Here is a 23,844-nt window from a genome sequence, read left to right on the forward strand (position 1 = left end):
CTTGATCTAATAAGAATTCTAGATTTATTGGTTAAATCCAACTTTGGTTATGAGGTCAATTATCCTAATAGCTATCACTAAAGAATAGATGATGATCAACATTTGTATGTATGATGATATCTGATTCAAAAATTGGAAGAATTCTAGCCCAGATTGACCTAAGATTCAACCCTGTGAAGCTTGTCTCTATTAAGAATATCTTATGTTGAAAAGCTTATAATTTTTCCTTCTGATCAGTTGCTCAAGTTGTAATGGGAATTTCATGGGGCACCTTATCTATGGGGAATATTTAGAAAGAGAATTGTTCATGTTTAATGCCTCCTCCATGTTCCTGTAAGTACCCGTGGTGACTCTAATTCTAGTATTTGTAGGTGCTTTCCTGGGAAGTGAAGAATGTTCAGTTAAAGTGTTAAGATCTCAAGTGTTTGATCTTCTTTTCTATTTCTATGGTTGTTTTTGAAGTTTTCTTGTTTGTGTAAACTTTCTAATACGTTTCCCTTTTGATCTGTTATAGGTAACAGTTTCTGAGCTGAAGTACTAATGAACTGAGGTAGTGAGGATTGATCAACTTGATGTTGTAGAATCTTCTGTTGTGATGGGTAAGGGAGGATAAGGATACTCGCATATATATTTTATGGCATGCTTGTTGTGTTTGTAGAAAATTCCCATTAACATTGGGAACTGTATATACAAAAATTGCAGCTATTAGATTCGCGTGCTTTTTGAGTCGATTGCATTTTACACTTGCATTTGCAATAACCTTGTTCAAACTTACGTTCAATCTGACCGAGAATTTGAAATAAGTGAACTAAGTAGATTTGATTATTCAGTTTAATTGTGTTTCAGTTTTGCAAGTTTTCTTTCATTGTACAAGAACCAACGGCTACATGATACACTGTACCCACCTTTTGTGCTATTCAAGGGATGATTTTCCTAGTTAAATTTCCATGCCAGTGTAGATAACTTCAAGACTCTAAAGATGCATTGATATCTCTTGTGTAGTAGTCTTACAAAATCCTTATACTAGTCTTAATGATTTTTAAGCATTGACTAGTTCCTTTTGGAATGATTACTGATAAGTGCTCAAATACATTGATGCAAGTTCAAGTTCATTGTCAGCATTAACAGTTGCCTCGATAATTGATTTCACATTTAACTATGGCAAAGGAGGCGCTTGTTCTACATGTAATGAGGTAGAATCGTTCCAGATAGTTTTTCTTGAAAAGGCATAGTTAGAGGTTCATTATGTTGCTTTCAGACACGATTAACTGTTTTGTTTGCGTGTTTCTATATTACTTGCACATTAGCTTCTGTCGATGCCCTTGAAAGGTACACACAACTTTCCAGCGATCCCCTTTGCAGAACTAGCAAACCTTGCATTTTGTCCGCTGATATAGATCAATCCAATGTACAACTATATGCCATACGATTGCAGTAGTAACTCTGTTTATGGACCTTAACTAATATCTTGTATGTGTGTCTGTAATTTGAACCACATTTTGTGATAACATTATTACTTTGTTGCATCTCTGTTGGGGTTACGTTTCATTTTAATAATTCCATTCATTAAGTTAAACGTTAACCAATGTAGGAATAATTTCAATTTTGTTTGTTGTTGTGGCATGTGGTGCCTCCCCCAACTTGTTTGGGAATGAAAGCTTGGTTATTGTTATCTGGAAAGGGTTGATGCTTGCTGAGATAATGAACTATTTTGCAGTCACTACATTAGTTGAAGTCGATGAGACAATCACACTATTTTGCAAGTCATTACAATAGTTTATTTGCATTTATTTATTTATTTGTTAGTCATTACAAGTCCTTGTTTAATCTTTATTAGTTTGTATCTAGTTGTCTCTTTTATAGTCATCGATCACTGGATATTTATGACTTGTTTTGCGCTTTCAGGGATCATAAAATGCAATAGCAAGCTAATTGACCTATTAGTTTCTGACATGAAACCAAGTGCGGAAGCTTCCTATTTCAAGTGTTGCAGATTCCTCTTCTTTAAAGACACCACCTGACAAGTACTGGAACTATGGAGAAGCATTATGGTGATGTTAAATTTCACTCATGTTGCGGTGGTAGTTTTTCTATAGTGATTTATTTTTTAGATTTCTGTATCGTAAATTATTTTCATATTCGGAACTGATTATAGTTTGTTATTGTAAAATGAAATCCATGTGTTTAGTGAATTTTTCACAGATTTAAAACCTGTGTAATTGTAGTTTGTTGGGGTTGTATAATGAATTTAGTGAATATAAGTTTAATTCAATTTCAGTTTCTTGTTCGCTTCAATCATATTTTATTTCAGTTACAGATTCAGTTGAACCAAATCTTTTTTTTTGTATTTATAAATTAATGAAACGTTTGTTTTCACCAGTTTCCTTTTATGGGTTGTTCAACAAAGTCTTAATTTGAAAAAATCTAAGAATCTCATAAGCAGACGTATTGAGAAATAAGACTACAATGTTAGGGCTCCCAGAAACAGTCTTTTTTAGAGGTTTTAAGTGTCTTTCTGGCAGACTTTTTTTTTGCATTTTCCACTAGTGATACGTCCATATCTCTATTACAGAAAAAAAAAAGAACTATTCACAGCAAATAATAGGATACCAAGTCTATAGTTAAGCACTTCACAAAACTGTCACGGTCCAATCTTCTGTCCAAGCCCGTCAGCAGGAATTGCAAGGAGGTAATCCTGTGCATGCTGAGTTATATTACGTTGCCATAGAGCCAAATCTCGCTTGGATATGTTATAAAGGGAGGCATTTCGTTAGTCACAATTGCAAAATACTGAACTGCCAATACATGCATAGGGTGGGGGCAGTAATGAGATTACAAAGTTGAGACGAATCAATACCACAAACCTGGATAAAACTATCAAAAGCATCGTGATAAGCTTGGCCTTACCAGAACATCGTAGAGTAGACTCCTGCTGTTGTGAAGTCTGGGAACAAGATGTCAAATAAGAATATTGCATAGTACCCATCATAGAATAAATTCCCAGTCCACCATCTCTAATGGACAAAGAAACTAACCTCTTCTCCAGCAAACCAAATCCTGGTCCATCACCAGTCACCAAATTCCTCATATAGGTGGAAAGATAAGCATCGAAAGTAACCTGTGCAGCTTTCACATAGTTAGGTGCAGTTGTACGTAGGGTAAAATACAGTTTAGAGATACCTGCACAATATCGAAGCAAAAGTAATTCACTTTGAGGGTCACCTAATCTACGAATTGCATCCATTAACTGAGTAGTCTTGTGTACTCTGTCTAGAAAAAGTTGACTGCAAAAAGAAGTGCCCAAACTCACAGGACCACCAAAAAGTTTAACGCCTACTGACGGCCTACCTATATCAGCTGGGAAAACACCGACTTGAGTACTCATCATATCAAAAAAGGCCAAAAAAGTTCAGTTTTCTGGATGTTTAGGTCAAGCCCTACAGCAGCACCTTCGCTCTTGATGATGTGAAAGTCCTTATAAACCATCATTATATCTCTTATCATAGTACCATCATCTAAGTACCAAGCCTGCAGGTCAAGATTGCATTGCTGAGATATTTTCAAAACAATGGGATGCAACGTCAAAGAGAAAAGGAGGGGACTCAACGGATCTCCTTGATGTACGCCCTGCGCATAAGACAAAATAGAAGTGCCATAATACAACCTAGCAAGGGAAGCATAACAGAATTCAACCCATTTAGATACGCTAGGGAACTTATTTCTCACAGCGCATAACATAGATGTTCGATCAACTAGATTAAAAACATTCCTAAAATCAACTAAGAGCATGGACATGGAATTGAGATTACTTTTCTCAGTCAAGATGCGATTGACAGAATGTAAAATAGCTTCCCCTCTGCATGGTACCCCAACACCGAACTGAAAATCACTCAAATAAACAGCCATGTCTTTACTTAAAGATAAAGCCGCAACCTTAAATACTAGACGTCTCCAAATAGTACCAACAACTATAGGCCTAATCTCACCACCAGGTTTAAGCAACGGGGTAAGAGGGGCACTGGCAAAGAACATTCCAAGCTGCGGAGGGAAATTACCAGTTAAAAACAGATTAACAATTGCAGTAACGGAAGCTAAAAGATCATCAACAACAGCTGCGGCAGACTCACTAAGCGCATTAAGGAAATGTTGAGCCTGGAGTCCATCTCTGCCACATGAAGTACCCTTGGGAAAACTTCTAATCCTGCTGAGAACAACGTCTGCGCTAACATGTGCTGCGACAACCTCATTAGAAATATATTTTCTTAACTAATACTTAGGATTAGTTTGGTATTGTTGTGAGTTTTACAAAAGTGCTTTTTCGATGTGCGTTACTGGGCTGAGCTATGTAAAAAAATAATTGAACGTTTGTAAAATATACACTAAAGCTAAAACTGATTTAAAAAGCGATCAAAACATATCTCTAAATTTTTTTATTTTATTTTACTATGTTTAAAAATAGGTAAATATTTTACTATTAGACATATATGTAATATTAAATTTTTCTAATTAGTATTATTATTAAAAGGTATTAGTTTTCTTAACAGCTTTTGAAAAGAACGCGCGATTGGGGGATACTTATATTAATTTGGGGATATGAATTACTAACCCCATCTAATAGTCTCCGCTAAGGGGTGTTTTTTTGGGGGCGGAAATACTAAAATACCCTTCCATCTAAATTAAAATTAAAATTTAAAATCAAAATCAAATCCTAACAAGTTCTTAAAGATATGTTTAATTGAATTGTTGTTGAGCAAGAAGAAGAAGAAGACATGGCTTCATTGAGAAGGTACATGATACTCAATCATATTTAAAGTGTTGTTGTTGTTTTAAAACTTCGTTTGGGTTAGAATCATAAAACGCCTCAATGTTAGGAAAGAACAAACCATTACCTATATTCCGTTCAGTGAACTCTACCCACCGAATTGGATTACGTAGATAGACTATCTAGCAATTTTGAAGAACTAGAACCACATCCTATGTGAATAAAATGGTTGCCATCGGAAATGTCCTAGTGTTTTAAATTATAATATCTTGAGTGAATGCATTAACTTTTCTTTATGTTATTGAAATATTAAGAACACACAATACGATATGTATTGTTGAGTCAATTCTGAGTTTTAATCTTTTTAGACTATTCTTAAGGCGGGAAAATTAACAAGGATCCGATTACTGTTAATACCTACATAATTATTCTCGTGACGTATGAGTTCAGGTGCTGTAATTTTGTTAAAGCCTACGTAGTTTAATATTTTGGTTCTGCTCGGTCACTAAAAGGATATGCAGAAAGGAAGTACCATTTCAAATGATCGATAAGATATCTTTGTAAACTAAGAAACATATCAAATAATGGTTTTCTTTTTTTTTTGAAAAAAAGTATGGGAAAATTAATACCGATATAATTATATGGCTGGATTGAGGATAAAACTCGGAAAAGAAGAGGCACAGTTTGAGAGAACGTCAAGGCAGAAAATGCTAGAAAGGAATCACATATGAGTATATTAGAAAAGATTTGCGGACTGAAAAATAGAAATATCTATCGTTGTTTTCTTTACCTTTGTAATGATAAGAAGGATAAACTTAATAATTAATAAATATTATATTTAATATCCATACATCAAAAAATGCATAACCAGATAAAAACTATGCCCGTGCCGTTACGACACGGGTTAAGCCCCAGTACCCATAAAAAATAAGCATATTATCTCACACTTAGTCAAACCACTTCTGTAACCAATGATAAATTTTTAATCTCGTGACTTCAATTCCTAGACCACCATCTTCTTTAGCTTGACATACTTTGTTTCAGTTAAATAGATGAATTTTGTTTGGCTTTACATCATGACCCGACAAAAAAGACCTCAAAATTTTAGAAATTCTATCAAAAAAAATTAAGAAAAAAATCTATCAATTATACATGTAATACCGAGAGTCGTAGACCCATAGCACAAATTTTTGTTTTTACTTTTGAAGGAAACATCGATCTTTAACTTCATCAATATGGTAAAACGGAATGTATCAATTCTAAATACATCAGAAATGAGAACAATGAAAAACTATGTATGTCTTGCTTTATAAATGAAACTGATATTTAAAATGACATGTGAAATACAGTAATACTTTACCATAGAGTTTATCTTCTTCATTAAGAGAAAAATGTCTCAGAAAAGAGTGATATGTCAGGTGGGTGTTGCACAAAGTACCGATTTAGAAAACAATCTACCTGGTGTGTTCAAAAACAATCTACCTGGTGCATGTGTTTTCAAGAACAATCTACTTGTTGTGTTCAAAAACAATAATACAATAATTCTAGAAAGACATAAAAAAAAACTGACAAAATTGGGGTATCCAAATTTTGTTCCCAACCATAATAGTGGGCTAAGGGGTGTCTATTATGTATGAAGTTACTTAATTACCCTTCCCCTCATAACCAAAACTACTCTCCTTTTTCTTTTGGTTTTAAATTCAAACCTCATTCTTTTCATTTTTCTTCATCATCAATCTATTGATCAATTCCTTTCTTCTTCTCTATATTTTATGCTTTTCAAATGAAAAAAAAAATAGTCGATTAGAATTTGTTATTATTGATTAATTCTTTAAAACTCTATCTAATACTTTGTTTTGTTGTTTGAATGACATATTAGGTCGGAAAATTGAAATTGTTGGATTGCAGTTACACGATTGTCATGGTATCTCTTCATCGAGCATGACAACTTTTCATATTTATTTTTAGTCGTCAAGATTTTAAGATGAACAGCGTGACAACTTTTCAAAGAGTTTTATTTCTGAGAGTAACATTTACAGAGTCGTCATGGTTTTCATCCATAAATCTTGATGACTAATGATGTAGTATGAATAGTCGTCATGTTTGGAAAATCTAAACCTTGACGATTAATATCTCCCAGAAAACGAGGTTTCTTGTTTCCAATTTTGTTGTTGGTCGTCATGGTTTTTGTAATAATAATGTGCTGCATCTTCGACCATGACGACTAATAAATTTGAAAAAATAATGTTTAGTCGGCATGCATGCTTTTTTTCAGCCGAGCATGTCGAATTTTCATACCGTGATTTCTGAAAGTGTTGATTTCTTTTGTAATTTGGAGAATGAAACCATTAAACAGCAGTGCAATCCCCTTATTAGAAGTGTTTGGCTAGTGTGGCGTCATTTCTGTTATAAAAGAAGATAAAAAAAAATCTTACAAATCTTACAACAAAATCCATAATTTCAATCTAACCAAAACAACAATTCATAACTATAGTTCAACTAATTAATCTAATTAACTAAACAGGTTGATTCGTGCTAATTAATCAAGGGTAGTTTAGCCATTTTAAAAAAATATATGGCTAAGAGTTTTATGTTTTACTTCAAATGACCGGTTTTTACCTCATTATTAGGTATACCCCGATAAATCTGGGTATACCCAATCTGGTCGGTATATAAATAAAGAATTCAAAAAATGTTATTCACCTCTCTAATCTGCTCCCACCAATCTACACCACATATCTAGAATTTGAATCACATTCATGTACAGGTGAGGTTCACCATTTCCCAGATGTGGGGTTTAGATTGGAGGGAGCAGATTACGTGGGGAGGTGGAGAATAGGGAGATGAATAGCACCACCGTTTCGAACTTGTGATACAAATTTTTAGTGGGCTCCACTCCCCTACCACACGAAGCAAACAATGGCCATTTTTAGAGTGAGTTTTTTGTCCGTCGAGTTTTTTCTTTGTTTATTTGATATCTATAAATAATTATTGATTTAGAAAATATGCTCTTTGATGCTTAAAAAAAAATATTACCAACATTTTCAGAGAAAATATACTACTATCCCATCAACTCCAGTAAGGAGGAGGTCAGGGGTTCGATCCCCACCGTAGCAGAGGTGTGTATTTAAATTAGTTCTATAGAGGGGTTTGGCGGGGTTGGATCTAACAGTGGGGCTAGTCCAACTGGCTGGATTTGGGTAGGGGCCTGGGTCCAGCTTTAGCCTAAAAAAAATAAAAAAAATAATAATAATACTATCATTTTTTTCGTTTTAGCCTAAAAATAACAAATTTTACAAGCTTATTATAGGGGCGGCATGGTTTATTAGAGGGGAGGAAGTGTGATAGAAATGTCCCTCTAGTTGGTTAGGGGATGTAAATTGACTAGATTTCCCTTTTCACCTTAAATGGACTAATTTACCCCTCAATTTTTGGTTGAAAAGACTGAATTGTCCTCATCATATTTAAACCTAATGAATGGGAAGAGAAATAAAAATCAGATATTTTTTCTTTTCATCTTCTCTTCTCCTCCATTACAACGGTAACCAACTCCATTACAATCGAAAACTTCATTCGTCGTCTTCGATTAATCGTCGATTCTCAACATTAATAATCGTTGATTGAAGTCTATAGTAGAGATGGGGAAGAAGAAGAAAGTTGACGGAGATTCAACCGCCTCCAATCAAGAACATCCCTCAATCGGTGAAGAACAATAATTCCAAACACCTCAAGTGGAGAAATCAAGTTTATGACTTATATGAGGTATGATTTGAAAAACCCAGTTAGTATTTTGTTTACTGTGTTCAATTTAAGTGTATGCTCCATCAAAAATTAGGGTTTTAGGTTAAAAATAGATATTCAAATTCTGGAATTGTTGTTTCTATGGTTGGAATTGGTTCATTACGAACCGTAACTAATGAATTTGATGCTTCTACGGTTCGTAACTATTGAATTCATATCAAATAACAACTGTATGTTCTTGGGACTGAGAATTTTTCTCAGTTACAGTTGGTATTTGAAACCCTATTACGAACCGTACTTTGTCCTGCATGTCATTTTTTTTCCAGTCGGTTCGTATTTGTGAGTTCGTTACCAACCGTATGTTATATACGGTATGTAATTGTTTGTTGATTATCAACCGTAAGTAAGAGTTATGTGACATATAGAATTTCGTTGTACGGTACAAAAGAGTATGAACCGTAGGATAGTTACAGCAGGTATGGTTTATTGCGTCTTCAACCGTAAATCATCCCGTGTCTCAAAATTGATTTTCAAGTTATTATACGGTTGAAGACGAAACCAAAGTTACCAACTGTATTTTTCTACGGTGTACAAATAGCACCAAGTTACGGACCGTAACTTTCTACGGTTTCTAACTAGGTTTAAGTTACGTACTGTAACTCTTCTACGGTTTGTGTTGAACTTCAACTTACAAACTTTGGTCACAATTTTTTGGGTTTATTTGTTTCTATCTTGTTTTTTCAACCTTTAAGAAATCATATAAATGTATTGCTTGTGTAGGAATCCTGATACGGTGAAGAATAAGAGAGGGAATAACTTAACTTCGATTGATCATACACCCACCTCTCGTGGTGACAAGCATTTAGGGTGGATCATAGAGGTATCCACAAGAATGAGAAGAAGAAGAATCAATTTGATATTAGGCTTAGAGAACCATCTGTAGGTAACTCTGGGGTTGGATTAGAAGGAGCTGAACCTAATGATCAAGAAATTGAAGATGTGGGAGTTGAAAAGAACCGTGAAGAAGCTGATGATGAAGAAGAGGAAGAAATTCCTGATGAATCCAATGACGAATAAGAGGAGGAAGAAGAAGGAAATGATGAAGATGAGGGAGAGGAAGTAATTGATGGAGATGAGGAAGATGAAGCAAATGTTAAGTTTTAAGGTAGTTACAGTTGGTAATAAAATACACTTACTAACCTTGGGCAACTTACGGTTGGTAACGACAATAAGTTACAAACCATATGGAAGTTACGGTGTTTATTTTTTTGCATTATCAACCGTAAATTACCCCGAAACTTTTGAGATTTGGAGAGGTTACACTTACGGTTCGTAATAAAATACACTTACCAACCGTCGGAAGCTCACAGTTGGTAACGATAATAAGTTAAAAACCGTATGGTAGTTACGGTGGGTGTATTTTTTGTATTATCAACCGTAAATTATCCTGGAACATTCGATATTTGGAGAGGTTACACTTACGGTTGGTAAAGAAATAACCTAATCAACCGTAACCCTGGTATAACAAAATTTTGCAGAGTTACTGTTGGTAAATGTAACTGAGTAGTGAACCGTATACCTGACAATTTATTTTTCATCAGAGTTACGGTGTGTATAATTCTAGTACTTACCAACTGTAACTTTGATGAAAATTTAATTTTCATGGTTACGTTTTGCTATTATATTTTCCTTACCAACCGTAACATATTTATTTCCTGAATATTTACGAGCTTATCTACTGAGTTGTCATTGTTTGATTTGAAAATATAGCCGTTGAAACCTTCAACGACTATATTTTCAAAAAATAGATTTGTTACATAATACAAAAAAACGAATTTATATATATATCTATTGTTGTTATATATATATTTATCCTCCTTACTAGAAGTTACACCTCCACATGAATCATCTCCTACCTTACCTTAAACTAGATTATGGCTCCAAATCCTGAATTTACATTGGAAGAAGATTTATGTATTTGTCGCAACTTTGTTCTATGTTATCCAAAAAGAGGAGAAGAACGACGTCGATGTGGTCAGAACCCCACTTTTTCGCGTCTTCAAAGGGTCCAAGTTGATCCACGAAGACGTGATAACCACAATTCCCATCACCATGAACATCATCCGTGGCCTTGATACAATCACGAATATAGTCGGGGAAAAAAAGAAGGTAACTTTCATAGAGAATGTAATAGTTCCGGATATATCGACCATTCTCATCTCTAGGTGGTGGTTTAGGCACTCCTTTTATACGAAGCGTCTCATTCTCCTTCTCACCACTTGATGGAATGTTTTCAACCATCAGACTATTTCCATTGTTCCTTACTAATTGTTTAAGACCAACTTTACCAACAAGTTTTTTTTATTGAACTAGCTTGGGAGAAAACCTCGGAACCGACAAAAAAACCTTTACCTTTAACTCCATCATCGTTTTTTGCACTTTCTTTGCAACCATTTCCTTTAACAACAACTTTGCTTTTCTGAAGTTGTTTGGAGAGAAATACCGGACCTTTTCCTTTAACATGAATTTTGCTTGTGGAACTTTTTTGAGTAGGAAGCTCGATACATTTTTCTTGTACATTTCGATGGCTTGGTTCCGCTTGACCTCTTTTCCGTTTGTCTCTCTTCTTTGATTCTTCCGCCAATTCCCTTACTTTTTTATTTCTCGTAACTCTTTTTTTGGTAGGAGGACTCCCCTTACTCTTCCCCTTTGGTGGTTCCTTGATATCAAACCTAAATTGTGGATATACGAAATCTCTCAAGTTACTCAATCATATTTTCCTTTGTCCCGGGCTTAGTGTAGGATATTTCTCGGCTAGAGCTCTTTCAATCTCGGTATCGCCAAACGTTCCTCCAAAATCTCGATCAATTATTGTTTCACGGAAGGATAATTGTTTCCAAAAGGGATCAACATTTTGAATCGGGATCACTTTGTCTTGGTATGTGGCTATAACATGCCGACATGGGAATCCCAAACTTGTCATGTTTGGACAAACACACTCTTCTTCATAATCCCCCAATTCAAAATGTTGTACTTCATACATTATCTTATCAATTGTGCGGTGCGAAACTTGAAATGTAATTCGCCTTAGCCACGAATCCCTAACCATTTGGTATGTAGTTTACTTTTCCTTTTTTTCAAAAGACTCTGCAACTCTATCGTGATCACGGAGAAAATAGGCATTCATGGCTTCGAATAACGTAACTAATCCACCATTACAACTATGAAGTTTCTTCTTCAACCAGTTGTGAGATGACTCCGCCGTGCTTGTAGCTTGGTTGTCAAAGTGCCTATATTGGTTAGTGAACTCCGCTACAAACTTCTGTTTGTGACGATCCAACCAATTATCCAATAAATACTTCACAACACTTGGATAACTTCTTTTCCAATGAGCCACTAACATACGATCCCTATCCTCATATTCATCCACGGTGATAGAATGTATCAAGGCTCTCCACTCCATTTTGTGGGTTTCTTTCCTTTAAGTGAGCGAGGATATCAATGGTCTTCATACGAATTTCTGTCAATGACTCTATGATGTTCTCTTCTTCTTCAGTAAGACGTCCAGCATAAGAGTGTGTTAGCAAACTATCAGGTATAGGGTGGTTATGACAATCACATACAACTTTCTCCAAAAACCTCTTTTTTGTCGCGTTCCTTTTAAATTTAAGCTTGAAGGGGCATCGGGTCTTCTTAGAGAAAGTAGTCATCTTTCTCTTTGTCTTTGCTTCATGCACGATACCTTTTTTGCGCGACTTCTATGTTTTCCACTACACTCGCAAGCCATTTGAAAGGCAATATCACTAGTGGTACCATTACAAACTATGATACACTTAATCAACTTGCCTCGTTCTCTAGCCCACTTCTTTGCATCTTCTTTCTCACCCCATGTCTCCTCTGTTAAATAGTGAAAGCTAGAATCTTCGGTGAGAATTTCATTTGCTAAAGATTGTTCATCCATTGGGGGGGGGGGGGGGGGGGTACATCGACGACCTGGAAAAAAATATACCAACATTTGTGATAGACAAATTTTTGTGTCTAATTTGTCCTCAATGTCTGTATTGTTGGAACTTTATTTTTGTACTAATATTTTGTTTTTATGTATTTTTAGGAAATAAACATTTTTGGAAAATTCGGCTCGAAAAGTTGATTTTGTCACCCGGAGGACAAGTGTTATTCGGACTCTCGCTTTTGGATAAGGGGTAACCTAATTACTAAGGGGCACCCCCAGGTCACCCCAAGGCAGTTGCTATTCGCACCCCAGTTCTGGTTACGGGGGAGGACATCTTCTTCCCAAATTCAAAAACCAAAATTGGCGGGAAAAATTGTTATCAACTGGCAGATTTAGGGTTGGCAGTTTGGACGGGATTACAGGAGACTCAACGACCCAAATTGATTGGGTTTGTTCCTAGGGCCTAGACAGAGCTGGTATGGGTGTTCAAATCGAGTTAGTTGGGTTGGATGATCGTGGGATGCGAAAACAAGGAAGTTGAGTTATTCTCGACATTTCTTGTTTATATGGAAGTTACGTGACCAAATGGGTAAGAAGTTATCCTGTTTGATTTGAATACATCCTATGAAGATTTGGAGAGGTTAAAACAAGCCAGCAGACGCGTGCATGGAAATAAAATTTCTTGGGAATATTTTCATTCACTGCCGAGTAATGGGAAGATTTTTTGGATTAATGAGAATTTATTCTTGGTCCAAAGGTGTATAAATTTAACTCTTGGGTTAGCATAGAAGGTTGTCGACAGTTTTGGGAGTCGATAGGAGGGTTAGAGAAGCAGAAATCACGAGTTTTCAGAACTCTGCTGCTGCTGCTGATGATGATGAAGAACGTGAAGAACACGAAGAACGGACCGGCCAGAGAAGTCGTTCTTCAACTATAACAGCGACATCGGATCGTGGGTCGTAGTTTTCCAACGACTACAGCATATAAGAGATATCGTTCTTTGTAACGGGTTATGCAACGATTATAAACGTTGCAAACACCTGATTTTCACCATTTTCTCTCCGTTTCATCATGGTGAACCATTTTTGAGCCATAATAAATTAATTTGAGAGCATTTTTACTATGATGAGTTAATTCCCTCGTAACCAAGGCAATGGAGGAATCTATTCACGCAACATAAATGGGTAACTATTTCATTTAATTATATAATTCACCTAATCGCTGCTTTTGCAGAGTTTTAAATTGTTTGAATGATTGCCTTAATTATTTGTTATTCAGTTTGATAGGTTATGCTTGGTTTAATCTATTGATAATCTATGCTTAAGGTTTACAAATAATGTTTGAGAATCTGTATGATTGATAGTGAATTAAAGATAAAAGAGGACTTAAGAATTGAATAGAGTTTTGAAATATTTATCTTTTAATTTTGCATAATAGTGGAATCTAGTGTCTTGGTTACCTCTCGCACCCATTGTTAATATTTTTGTATATATATTTTTATCGAATCTAAAAAATTATCCTTCACAAGTCCGAGAGTTCGAACCTCAGTACTACAACCCCGAAAAATCTCTAATCAATTAGTTTAAACGAGGCAACAAAACGAAAACATATACAAAGGTACGGTTGGTAACGAAAGAGTATAAACAAACCGGAAGAGTGTTACAGTTTGTAACTTCAATCCTACACAACCCGTAGGATACATGCGGTTGGTAATTGTCATATTCTAAAAAACCGTAAGTTCATCAAAAGAAAACTATAACACACAGTGTAACTTACGGTTGGACACGAAAAGTCAATAACACACCGTAGCCAAATTACGGTTGGTATCGATTTACACCTTATTAACCGTAAATAGTGCAGTAAATACTCCTATGCACATGATGAGTTACGGTTGGTAACTACTGCAGGACATTAGCAACCGTAAATTTCCTACGGTTCGTAATGAAACAAATTATACCAACCGTAACTGGTATTATTTCTGGGTTTTCCCAAAAATTCAACTAGTTACGGTTGGTATTTGAAACTTTACGTACCGTAACATAGAGTTACGGTTGGTCACAAGCTCAATTCCAACCGTATGTTCTTCTGAAATTTTAAAAAAAAATTGATTTTTTTACGTACTTTAGAGAATTTTGAGAAACATAAAGCTAATGGAAACTAGTTTAGAAGTATACCTGGTCATTTTTAGTGCTGGGTTCTTCACTTTTTTGGTAAGTTTCTTCAATTGGTTGAGATTGACCTTCACTTTAGGCTAAAACATCTACACCATCTAACAAATACTCCATATGAGGATCTCCATCAAGAGGTATGTAGTACTTGTTTTCTCCATCATATAAAGATTTACCCACCTCAAATTTGTAAATGGCCTCTAAAAATCACTCATTTTGGTTGAGTGAATCAAAATCTAGGGTTTCACAAATATAAGATAAGTTTTTCTTTTTCTTCTCCTCTAAACTTTTTTTGTTTTTTAACTCTAAAAATCTGAGTTTGGTTTTGATTTTGAGTTAATATAAGTGAAATTAATCATTAACACTAAACTTGATTATCATCACTAAACTAGGTTATCAATTATGAGGGTTAATTTGTCATTTCCATTTTTTTGATAAGGGACACCTTGAATGATCATGCAATGACCCTTTTTGTCCTATTAGAATGCCTCCCCTCTAATAAACCATGGTGAAAACTACTGTGAGACCCATTTTTCCAGATTTTTCCACTGAGAAACCTACGGGGGCAAAACTTCATGCGCGCCCCCATTTTCACAAACAAAATTATTCTAAAACTCATAATTTAAAAAGTTATGTTTTTCATTTCTTTTCTCTTCATCTTCTCCGTCTCCATCTTCATCTTCTTTTCTTTGTAAATTTCTAGATCTCAAACTGATTTTGAGATGACGATAGATAAACCGCTTCCGCTGCAAACAAGCACCAACAACACAAATGTACCGATGAATCCAGCATCAAAAAACCAGAAAGGAAAAATAATTGAAGAGATGTATCAAAAGAAAACACATCTAGAGCACATTTTATTACGTCCTGATACATATGTTGGTTCGATTGAGTAACATACACAGAGTCTGTGGGTTTATGAAGGATCTGAGATGGTTTACAGACCGGTGAGTTACGTGCCGGGATTGTATAAGATTTTCGATGAGATCTTAGTTAACGCTGCTGATAATAAACAAAGATATCCGAAGATAGGTGAGGTGAAGGTTGATATTGGTGTTGAAGGGAATACGATTACTAATCGTCGATTAGTGTGTATAATGACCTAACATTCTTAGGTGAAACTTGGGATTCAACTAACAAACTGTGGAAACTTGGGATTAGTTTTTGGTACAGAAACTTGGGATTCAACTTTCTTCGACTTAAAGAAGGTAAAGAAGCATAAAAAGGGAGTTCGACAACCTACTACTACTGATGATACCACCTGTGAGTAAAATATCTCCCTTTTTCATCTTGTTCTTCGTTTTGTTTTATTACATTTTGTTTAAATTATGATGAAAAATTGACAAATTTCATAGATTATGATGATTAAATGACATATTTCGTAGATTCATGTGTTGGTAATTATTAGTTTGATCTGTAGAAAGGAAGAGTAAGAATCATTCCATTGTCTAACTAATTGGGAATTTTATATATGTCCAGCTGATATAGAATGTGGTTCTGCCAATATTGAGACCAAGAGGAAACAAGTGGAAAGAAGGGAACGGTATGGAGAACTAAATTTTACAGATTTTTGCAGTTAGATTGGGGTCATGTGAAAGAGTTGCAGCTGTTCATCAAGGTGCTGGTGATGGTTTTGCGGTTCAACGATGGAAAGAACAACAAGATGGGCCATGATGGTGTTGTTCGATGAGTATCTCTAGATAATGCCTTTATATACTCTTTGATTAGTTTCATGACAGGTGACACCAATAATGTATGTTGGAATGAGTGTTTTCCTACATTTTGATCGTCCAACAAAGCCTCCCGTTAAATGTCAAATAATGTATGTTGGAATGAGTTTCATGACAAGTGATACCCATCATCTAGGGCATGAAAAAGTGTGTTGCTATGTGTCGAAACTAGTTAGAAGAAATAAAATTTGGAAAAGGAGATGGAAGTGTAGATGGTTTTGGTGTGTGTGTGACGTGTATTTAGAAGAAAATGGAGGTGTGAACAGTGATGCATAACAGGTTTATGCATTCTCGAAATTGGTTGCATAACACGTTCTGCAGCCTTTCTTTTTTGCATGACTTGTTATACAGTATAGAGAATGGTTGCATAACACGTCATGCAGGTAGGTTTTGTTAGTATTGAAACCAACAAAAAAAAAGGTTGCATAACACATTATGCACCTATAATAATACCTGCATAACATGTTATGCAGTCGAGAAAATGGATGCATAACCTGTTATGCATCTGAAAATATGACTGCATAATGCATTACGCGTCGAGAAAATCGTTACACAATATTTTATGCATCGAGAAAATAGATGCATAACCCGATATGCATCCGTAAATATGGATGCATACTGCATTATGCATCAATTTTTTTATGTACGCACTAAAATCAACGAAAACAATGGTTACATAACTTGTTATAGATGCATAATTTTGTTATCCAGATGCATAATTTGTTATGCAGTCGAGAAAATGGGTGCTTAATTCGTTATACGTCTGCAGAATGCGTTATGCATCTTTTTTGGTGGCTACATAATGGTTATGTATCAAGTTTTCGAACCTCCGATTTTTTCGTGAAAAACAAAAATTTGATATTCTTGTTTGTACTCATTACGCAGCTCTCTTAAAAAGATTTCCAACGACATGAAATTTGTAAAATTTCAAGACGCGGATTTTTAGATATGTTATATCCAAATTGCGTTCCCAATTATATCCCTGATGCATAATCTGTCATGCAGATGCATAATCCGTCATGCAGACATTTTTAATAATTTAATAGAACTATCGGTGTCACAAAAATAATTATGGGCGTCACGGTACCTGAAATTAATTGTGGATCTGACAATGAGGATATTATTTTTTTTGGGGTCTTCATCTAAGTTTCCCTAAACCATGCCGCCGTATAATAATTAATTTTAAAAATAGTGTTGATGTCCAAATCCAAACCTAAGTCCAACATGAGAAATATAGCCACACGTATGAGTATTGACCTTTTGTTAGGTGTTGGGCCTTCACTCTCCTTTTTCCCATTTCTCTGAAACACAATTTGTGAAACCCTAACCTCAAAAACCCCTGCTCTTCCCTGGATCTCTCTACTCACTCTTCGAGGTATTCTTCTTCGTCTGATTTCCTCTCTTACTACTTTCTTCTCACTCATGTAATATTTTTTTTCCTGAATTTGTTTGGTTTCTTCATTGATTTTGATTTTTTTTTCTTCTCCAGTATCTGAATCTTATTGATTTGTGGTGCAACCATGCTTATGTGTCAGTTTTAGGTGATTGATTTTTTGTTTTTCTTTTTATCAGATCGATCGTAATTTGTGGTTTTAACTTGTTCTCAAATCGATTTATATGGAACATTTAGGGCTATATCACAGTAGAAATGTGGGCATTAAACTGCAAATCTGTAGACAAAAAAGTATTCATTTTGAGAAGGGGAAGCTTGTATAGATTCTAACCTAATGTATAGAGTCCTCTAGTTACTCAAGGGCAATTGCCGTCGCATATCAATTAGTTTAACTGTTTAAGACTGTGAATGTTCAAGTAGAAGACGTATAGCTCCCGGAGAATATCAAACAAACTTTGAACAACTTACCTTTTAATTAACAAAGGAACTAGCATTTGAAGAGACCATGTCTCGTAACCAGCCCATGTCATTTATAGCAATAGCTATTTTCATACGCTATATCTAGCATATGGAAATACCATATATGCTAAATTATAGCTTTAGCTAGCCCCATTGTGGGTGAACTTATAGCAAAAAGGCTATAATTCTCCACCATTGTGGATGGTCTAATGTGGCTATTTCGGACTCTAGATGGTCTAATGTGGTTGTTTCGGACTCTAAATCTAAGATTGTCGTATATTTTGTGGGGTAGCCAGGTAGGGATTCTTTGGATTTAGAGATGATATCTTAGTTCTTCGAAGTGAGAGCTACTGTTTGCATTTTGCTTATCGATGTTTATTTTGATTTTTTTTTTCTTCTCAGTATCTGAATCTTGTTGATTTGTTGTGAAACCATGCTTATATGTTGGTCTTAGGTGATTGAGTTGTCGATTAGTCAGTTATTTATTGATCCATTTTATGTAATTTGTTCATTTAACCTGTTCTCAAATCGATTTCATATGGAACATTTAGGGCTATATAACAGTGGAAATGTGTGCATTAAACTGCAATATTTGTAGACTAAAAGTATTGATTTTGAGAAGATATTGCAACCTAATGTTTGTGTATGGAGTCCTCTAATTATTCAAGGTTATGCAGAACTGGCAGTTTCCTTCGCATATCAATTAGTTTAAGACTGTGCATGTTCAAGTAGAAGATGTATACCTCCCGGAGAAAATCAAATGAAACTTTGACAACTTACCTGTTCTGTTTATTTGACACAAGGGCACCAGCGATAATGCCGTTTCAGGTTGTATAGATATCTTGCGAAATTTTGGTTTAGATCACCCTTTAGAACATCAAATGCTTACAACTTATCTACTGCAAGCGAAAAATTTGCTCAAACTTCGTTAAAGAGGACTGAGGATTTAAGTTTTCAATAGGGTTGTTTAACTTTAGCCTATTACCTTGTATTGCTGATCTCTAGCCATTATTTTTTCATTAGACAATCGCGCAACTTGATTATTACTTCTGACGGATTCTAGTACACATGCTGCTCTGTAGAGAGCTCTTCAGGAATACCTTGATGAAAAATTTGATTCATACATCACTTGTCAGCATTTATGAGTAGAAACTGGGTACCCTGTAGCCATGGTTAGTTTATATTTCTCAAATTTGTTGTTGGGTGCTCTTAATTTGGTCTGTAATAACGTTGTATCTAAACCTAGAGAAATTATTTTGCACTGGAGCAAACAAACAATCTGGTCACTCCTTTATACGATTAGGAGCACATTAAAAAAGAAAAAAAAATAAGTTAAGAGACTCCTTTTGGATTGAATTCAAACGTATAGGCAAGTAGTGCACAATGCAAACCGTAGCTCAAAAGGGCATGCCCAGGATACAATTTCTTCAACGTCTGTACAGCTGCTGTTGTCTCAGCACTCATTGTGTAAAATTTGATTTTCTCTGACGTCAATAAGCAACTTTCACTAAATATCTCAGATAAGTGTGTGCACACGAGAACCTTTGATTGTGTGTGGATGTAATGTAGTGGTGTTCATCTGTGTAACTTAATCCAGGTGTTTGTATTTTTGTTGTATAAGATTAGGGTTTGTGAAAAGATAACAGCTTTTTAATGCTTAAAGATTGACCCATAACATCTTGTTATGACTGTTATGATTGTAGACTTGTAGATTTCCTTAATCCTTGAACAAAATCACTTATTGATGATACTTAGCAAAGGGGATGTGAAGTCAGTTATTGGGTTGCGTGGGGTCTAGGGACTTTCTTTTGTACAAGTAAATCGTGAATTGGGGTTTTGGTTGTTGTGTCTCAATGCTACTGCGAATTTATAATGGGATGTAAGACCATCCACAATGTGTGTATGGTAAAAGATAAATTTAGCTTTGGTTTTGGCTTTAACAATGGGGTTGCTCCTCATGGGAATGTCAAACAAAAGAGCTAAAATTCATGGGTAAAAAGCCGGACTTCTTTTGAGAGTGAGCTTATAGCCTGATATCAAGAACAGGTTATGTAATTTGTTCATTTAACCTGTTCTCAAATCGATTTAATATGTAACATTTAGGGCTATATAACAGTGGGAATGTGTGCATAAAACTGCAAAATCTGTGGACAAAGAGTATTGATTTTGAGAAGATATTGCGACCTAACGTTTGTGTATGGAGTCCTCTAATTATTCAAGGTTATGCAGAACTGGCAATTGCCTTCACAAATCAATTACTTTAACACTGTGCATGTTCAAGTAGAAGATGTATAGCTCCCAGAGAAAATCAAACGAAACTTGGAACAACTTCCCTGTTCTGTTTATTTGACAAGGGCACCAGCGATAATGCCTTTTCAGGTTGTTGAGATATTTCGGGAAATTTTGGTTTAGATCACCCTTTAGAACATTGAATGCTGACAACTTATTTACTGCAAACGAAAAATTTGCTCAAACTTCATTAGAGAGGACTGAGGATTCGAGTTTTCAATAGGGTTTAACTTTAGCCTAGTACCTTGTATTGCTGATCTCTAGCCGTTATTTTTTTCATTGGACAGTCGCTTTATCACTTCTGATGGATTCTAGTACACATGCTGCTCTCTAGAGAAGCTCTTTAGGAGTACCTTGATGAAAAATATGATTCATACATCACTTGTCAGCATTTATGATTTCAGTAGAAACTGGGTACCCTGTAGCCATGGTTAATTTCACTAGATAAGGTTTATATTTCTTAAATTGTTGTTGGGTGCTCTTAATCTGGTCTAATGTTGTATCTAAATCTAGAGAGACTCTTTTGCATTGGAGCAAACCAACAAACAAATTGGCCACTCCTTTATATAACCACATTGAAAAAGAAAAAAATTAAGCTAAAAACATTTTCAGATCGGATTGAATTTAAACGTATAGGCTAGTGCACAATGCAAACGGTTGCTTAAAAGGGCATGTCCAGGATTCAATGTCTTCACGTCTGTACAGCTGCTGGTGTCTCAGCACTCATTGTGTAAAACTTGATTTTCTCTGACGTCAATAAGCAACTTTCAGTAAATATCTCAGAAGTGTGTGGGCGCAAGAACCTTCCATTGTGTGTGGATGTAATGTAGTGGTGTTTATCTGTTTAAGTTAATTCAGGTGTTTGTTTTATTGTATAAGATTAGGATTTGTGAAAAGGTAGCTGCTTTTTAATGTTTAAAGATTAACCCTTTAGATCTTGTTACTACTGTTATGGCTGAAGAGATATGTAGACTTTGAGCTTTCCTTGAATGAGATCACTTATTGATGACATTTGGCTAAGGGGACGTGAAGTCACTTATTGAGTTGTGTGGGGTCTAGGGACTTCTTTTGTACATTGAAATTAAAGTAAATCATAAAAGGTGGTTTTGGTTGTTGTATCTCAATGCTACTGCGAATTTATAATGTGGTGTAAGACCATCTACAATGTGTGTATGGTAAAAGCTAAATATAGCTTTTGTTTTGACTTTAACAACGGGTAGCTTGTAATGGGAAAGTTAACTAGAAAAGCTAAGTTTGTGGGTAAAAAGCCGGACTCCTTTTGAGAATGAGCTTGATGTCAGGCTCTATGTCAAACTGAGCCTGGTCCCTGATATAAATTATGAGACTCCTTTTGAGATTTGAGTCTGAGGCCAGGCTCAGCCTGAGAATGAGCCCCATGTTAAGCTATTTCTCAGATACGGTCTGACAGAAACAAATAGCATTTGAAGAGTCTATGTCTAAGAGCCTTCCCGTGACATTAATAGCAGTAATTATTTTCATATGCTATACTTAGCATATGGAAATACCATATATGCTAAATAATAGCTTTTGCTAGCCCCATTGAGTGAATTTGTAGCAGAAAAGCTATGATTCTCCACCATCGTGGATGCTCTAATGTGCTCAGACTCTAAATCGAAGGATTATCGTATATGTTGTGGGGTTGGGGATTTTTTGGAATTAACGATGATATCTTATAATATACTGTTTTTATAGTTTACATTCTCATCATCTCAGTTTATAGTTTTCTTGAGTAGTAGTGTTTTGACAAATTTGTGTGTGCTGATAACTTATCTCTTTGATTCTGAAACCTTTAGGGCGTGTGCGCTGATATTAAATTGCTAAGTTATGACCTTGTTGTAGCACCAAGTAGAAAAACTTTTGAGGAATGATGCAATATGGATTTTATTTTCTTTGTTTGAACCTATGGTGCTGGCTGTGTAGTTTGGATATTATCCAAGAAGTGCAATGTCTCATGAGTTTTAGTTTTCAGTCAAACGATCATCTCACGATTTCTTCTTTGTTGTTCTGGTAGAGTAAGAAAACAATAAAGCATTTCAATAGGAAGATTTGAGTCTTTTTATCCTGATTTGGTTTTTTCTTGGTACCTCTGTTTGCTTAAGCATTTTTATTTTTATAATATTCTTGTCTGTAACTTGCGAGTTTAATTATAATTTTCTCCCTTTAAAACAGCGCAAATCAAGTTCCTGGCGAAGGCAAAGAAGATTAACCTTTGAAATGAATTCAGTAGCAAAGAATGTATGTAGTATCTTCGGAAATTGTAGTTTTGGTGGAAACAATTCAAGTCCATTGTTGAGTTCACTACAGCAATGGAGAGGAATCAAAGTTAGAGTAAGAGGTGGAAATGTAGAACAAGCTCTGCAGATTATGCAAAGAAAAATGACATCAACTGGAATGGAGAGATTGGTAAAGCGTCAAGGTCAACAAACTACTCATCTTAAGAATTCAGAGAAGAAAGTATTAGCTAGAAAGAATCTTGATCGTAGACTCAAATCACAAGATTTAGCTCGCAAACTTAACTCCATCCTTCTCAAGAAAATCAGGTAATTAAACCCTACATCATTAATTCCATTCTTTGTGTGCACAGATATATCAAAAACTCTAGAACTGAATCTCATTGGTAGTCACTGTTTAAAATATTTTGCAGGTCAAGTCCTTGAACGGAAGAGTACAATCAAAGGTGCTGATCTGGGGAATCCCTTGATTCAACCTGTTTAGCCATGAAGCCTGTCACCCTCTCGATCTTACCTGTGAGGTCTTGAATCAAATTGGGTATACCAAATTTCAGGGTTTTTCCTCCTGTAATTTTTTTTGACAATTTAGTAGGGTTTAAATCCCTGGCCAAATTGGGGTATACCAAATGAGACAAAACCCAGGTTATTTAGAAGTAAAACAGGCCAACCCTTAACCATGTATTTTCAAAATGGTTAATATACCCTTGTTTAATTAACACTAAAAAATCTGATTAATTTAATTAATTGAGTAGATTAAAATTTTGAAATTATGAATTCAGTAGATTAAAACTTTTGTCTTATGAGTTCAATCAACACTTTCAGTTCTGAAAACGTGAAAAATCGGCAAGATCGACAATTGAATACGATGTCGACTAACTTTGGCCGGCAAGGTCTGTGGACGAAGAAACTGCCGACTTTCTTGGGCCAGCAAGGTCTATGAATGAAGATGCCGACTTTATTATTTTTGACACACAGGAGACTGTTGTAAATGCTTCACTAGTCGGCATTTTATTGATTTTTTACCTTGCTGGCTATCTTATAGTCGGCATATAAATATTTCTTACAATGTCGGCTATCCTATAGTCGGCATATAAATAT

The 23,844-nt window shown here is 35.3% G+C and overlaps 1 protein-coding gene across 1 annotated transcript; it reads left to right on the plus strand.

Annotated features, from left to right (window-relative positions):
* Positions 1–17,585: 17,585 nt before the first annotated feature.
* LOC113354545 lies at positions 17,586–23,513 on the plus strand. Its single transcript, XM_026597846.1, has 3 exons — positions 17,586–17,728; positions 22,685–23,055; positions 23,160–23,513. Exons 2-3 carry the CDS (start codon positions 22,730–22,732, stop codon positions 23,170–23,172), a joined length of 339 nt encoding a protein of 112 aa, XP_026453631.1. The 5' UTR covers positions 17,586–17,728; positions 22,685–22,729; the 3' UTR covers positions 23,173–23,513.
* The last annotated feature ends 331 nt before the right edge of the window (positions 23,514–23,844 follow it).

This window comes from Papaver somniferum, chromosome 2 (assembly GCF_003573695.1).
Source record: "Papaver somniferum cultivar HN1 chromosome 2, ASM357369v1, whole genome shotgun sequence".
Classification (NCBI taxonomy): domain Eukaryota; kingdom Viridiplantae; phylum Streptophyta; class Magnoliopsida; order Ranunculales; family Papaveraceae; genus Papaver; species Papaver somniferum.

Bases quoted from the DNA above. Each gene is read 5' to 3' on its own strand.
- LOC113354545 (XM_026597846.1), top strand. From the start codon at position 22,730: ATGAATTCAGTAGCAAAGAATGTATGTAGTATCTTCGGAAATTGTAGT.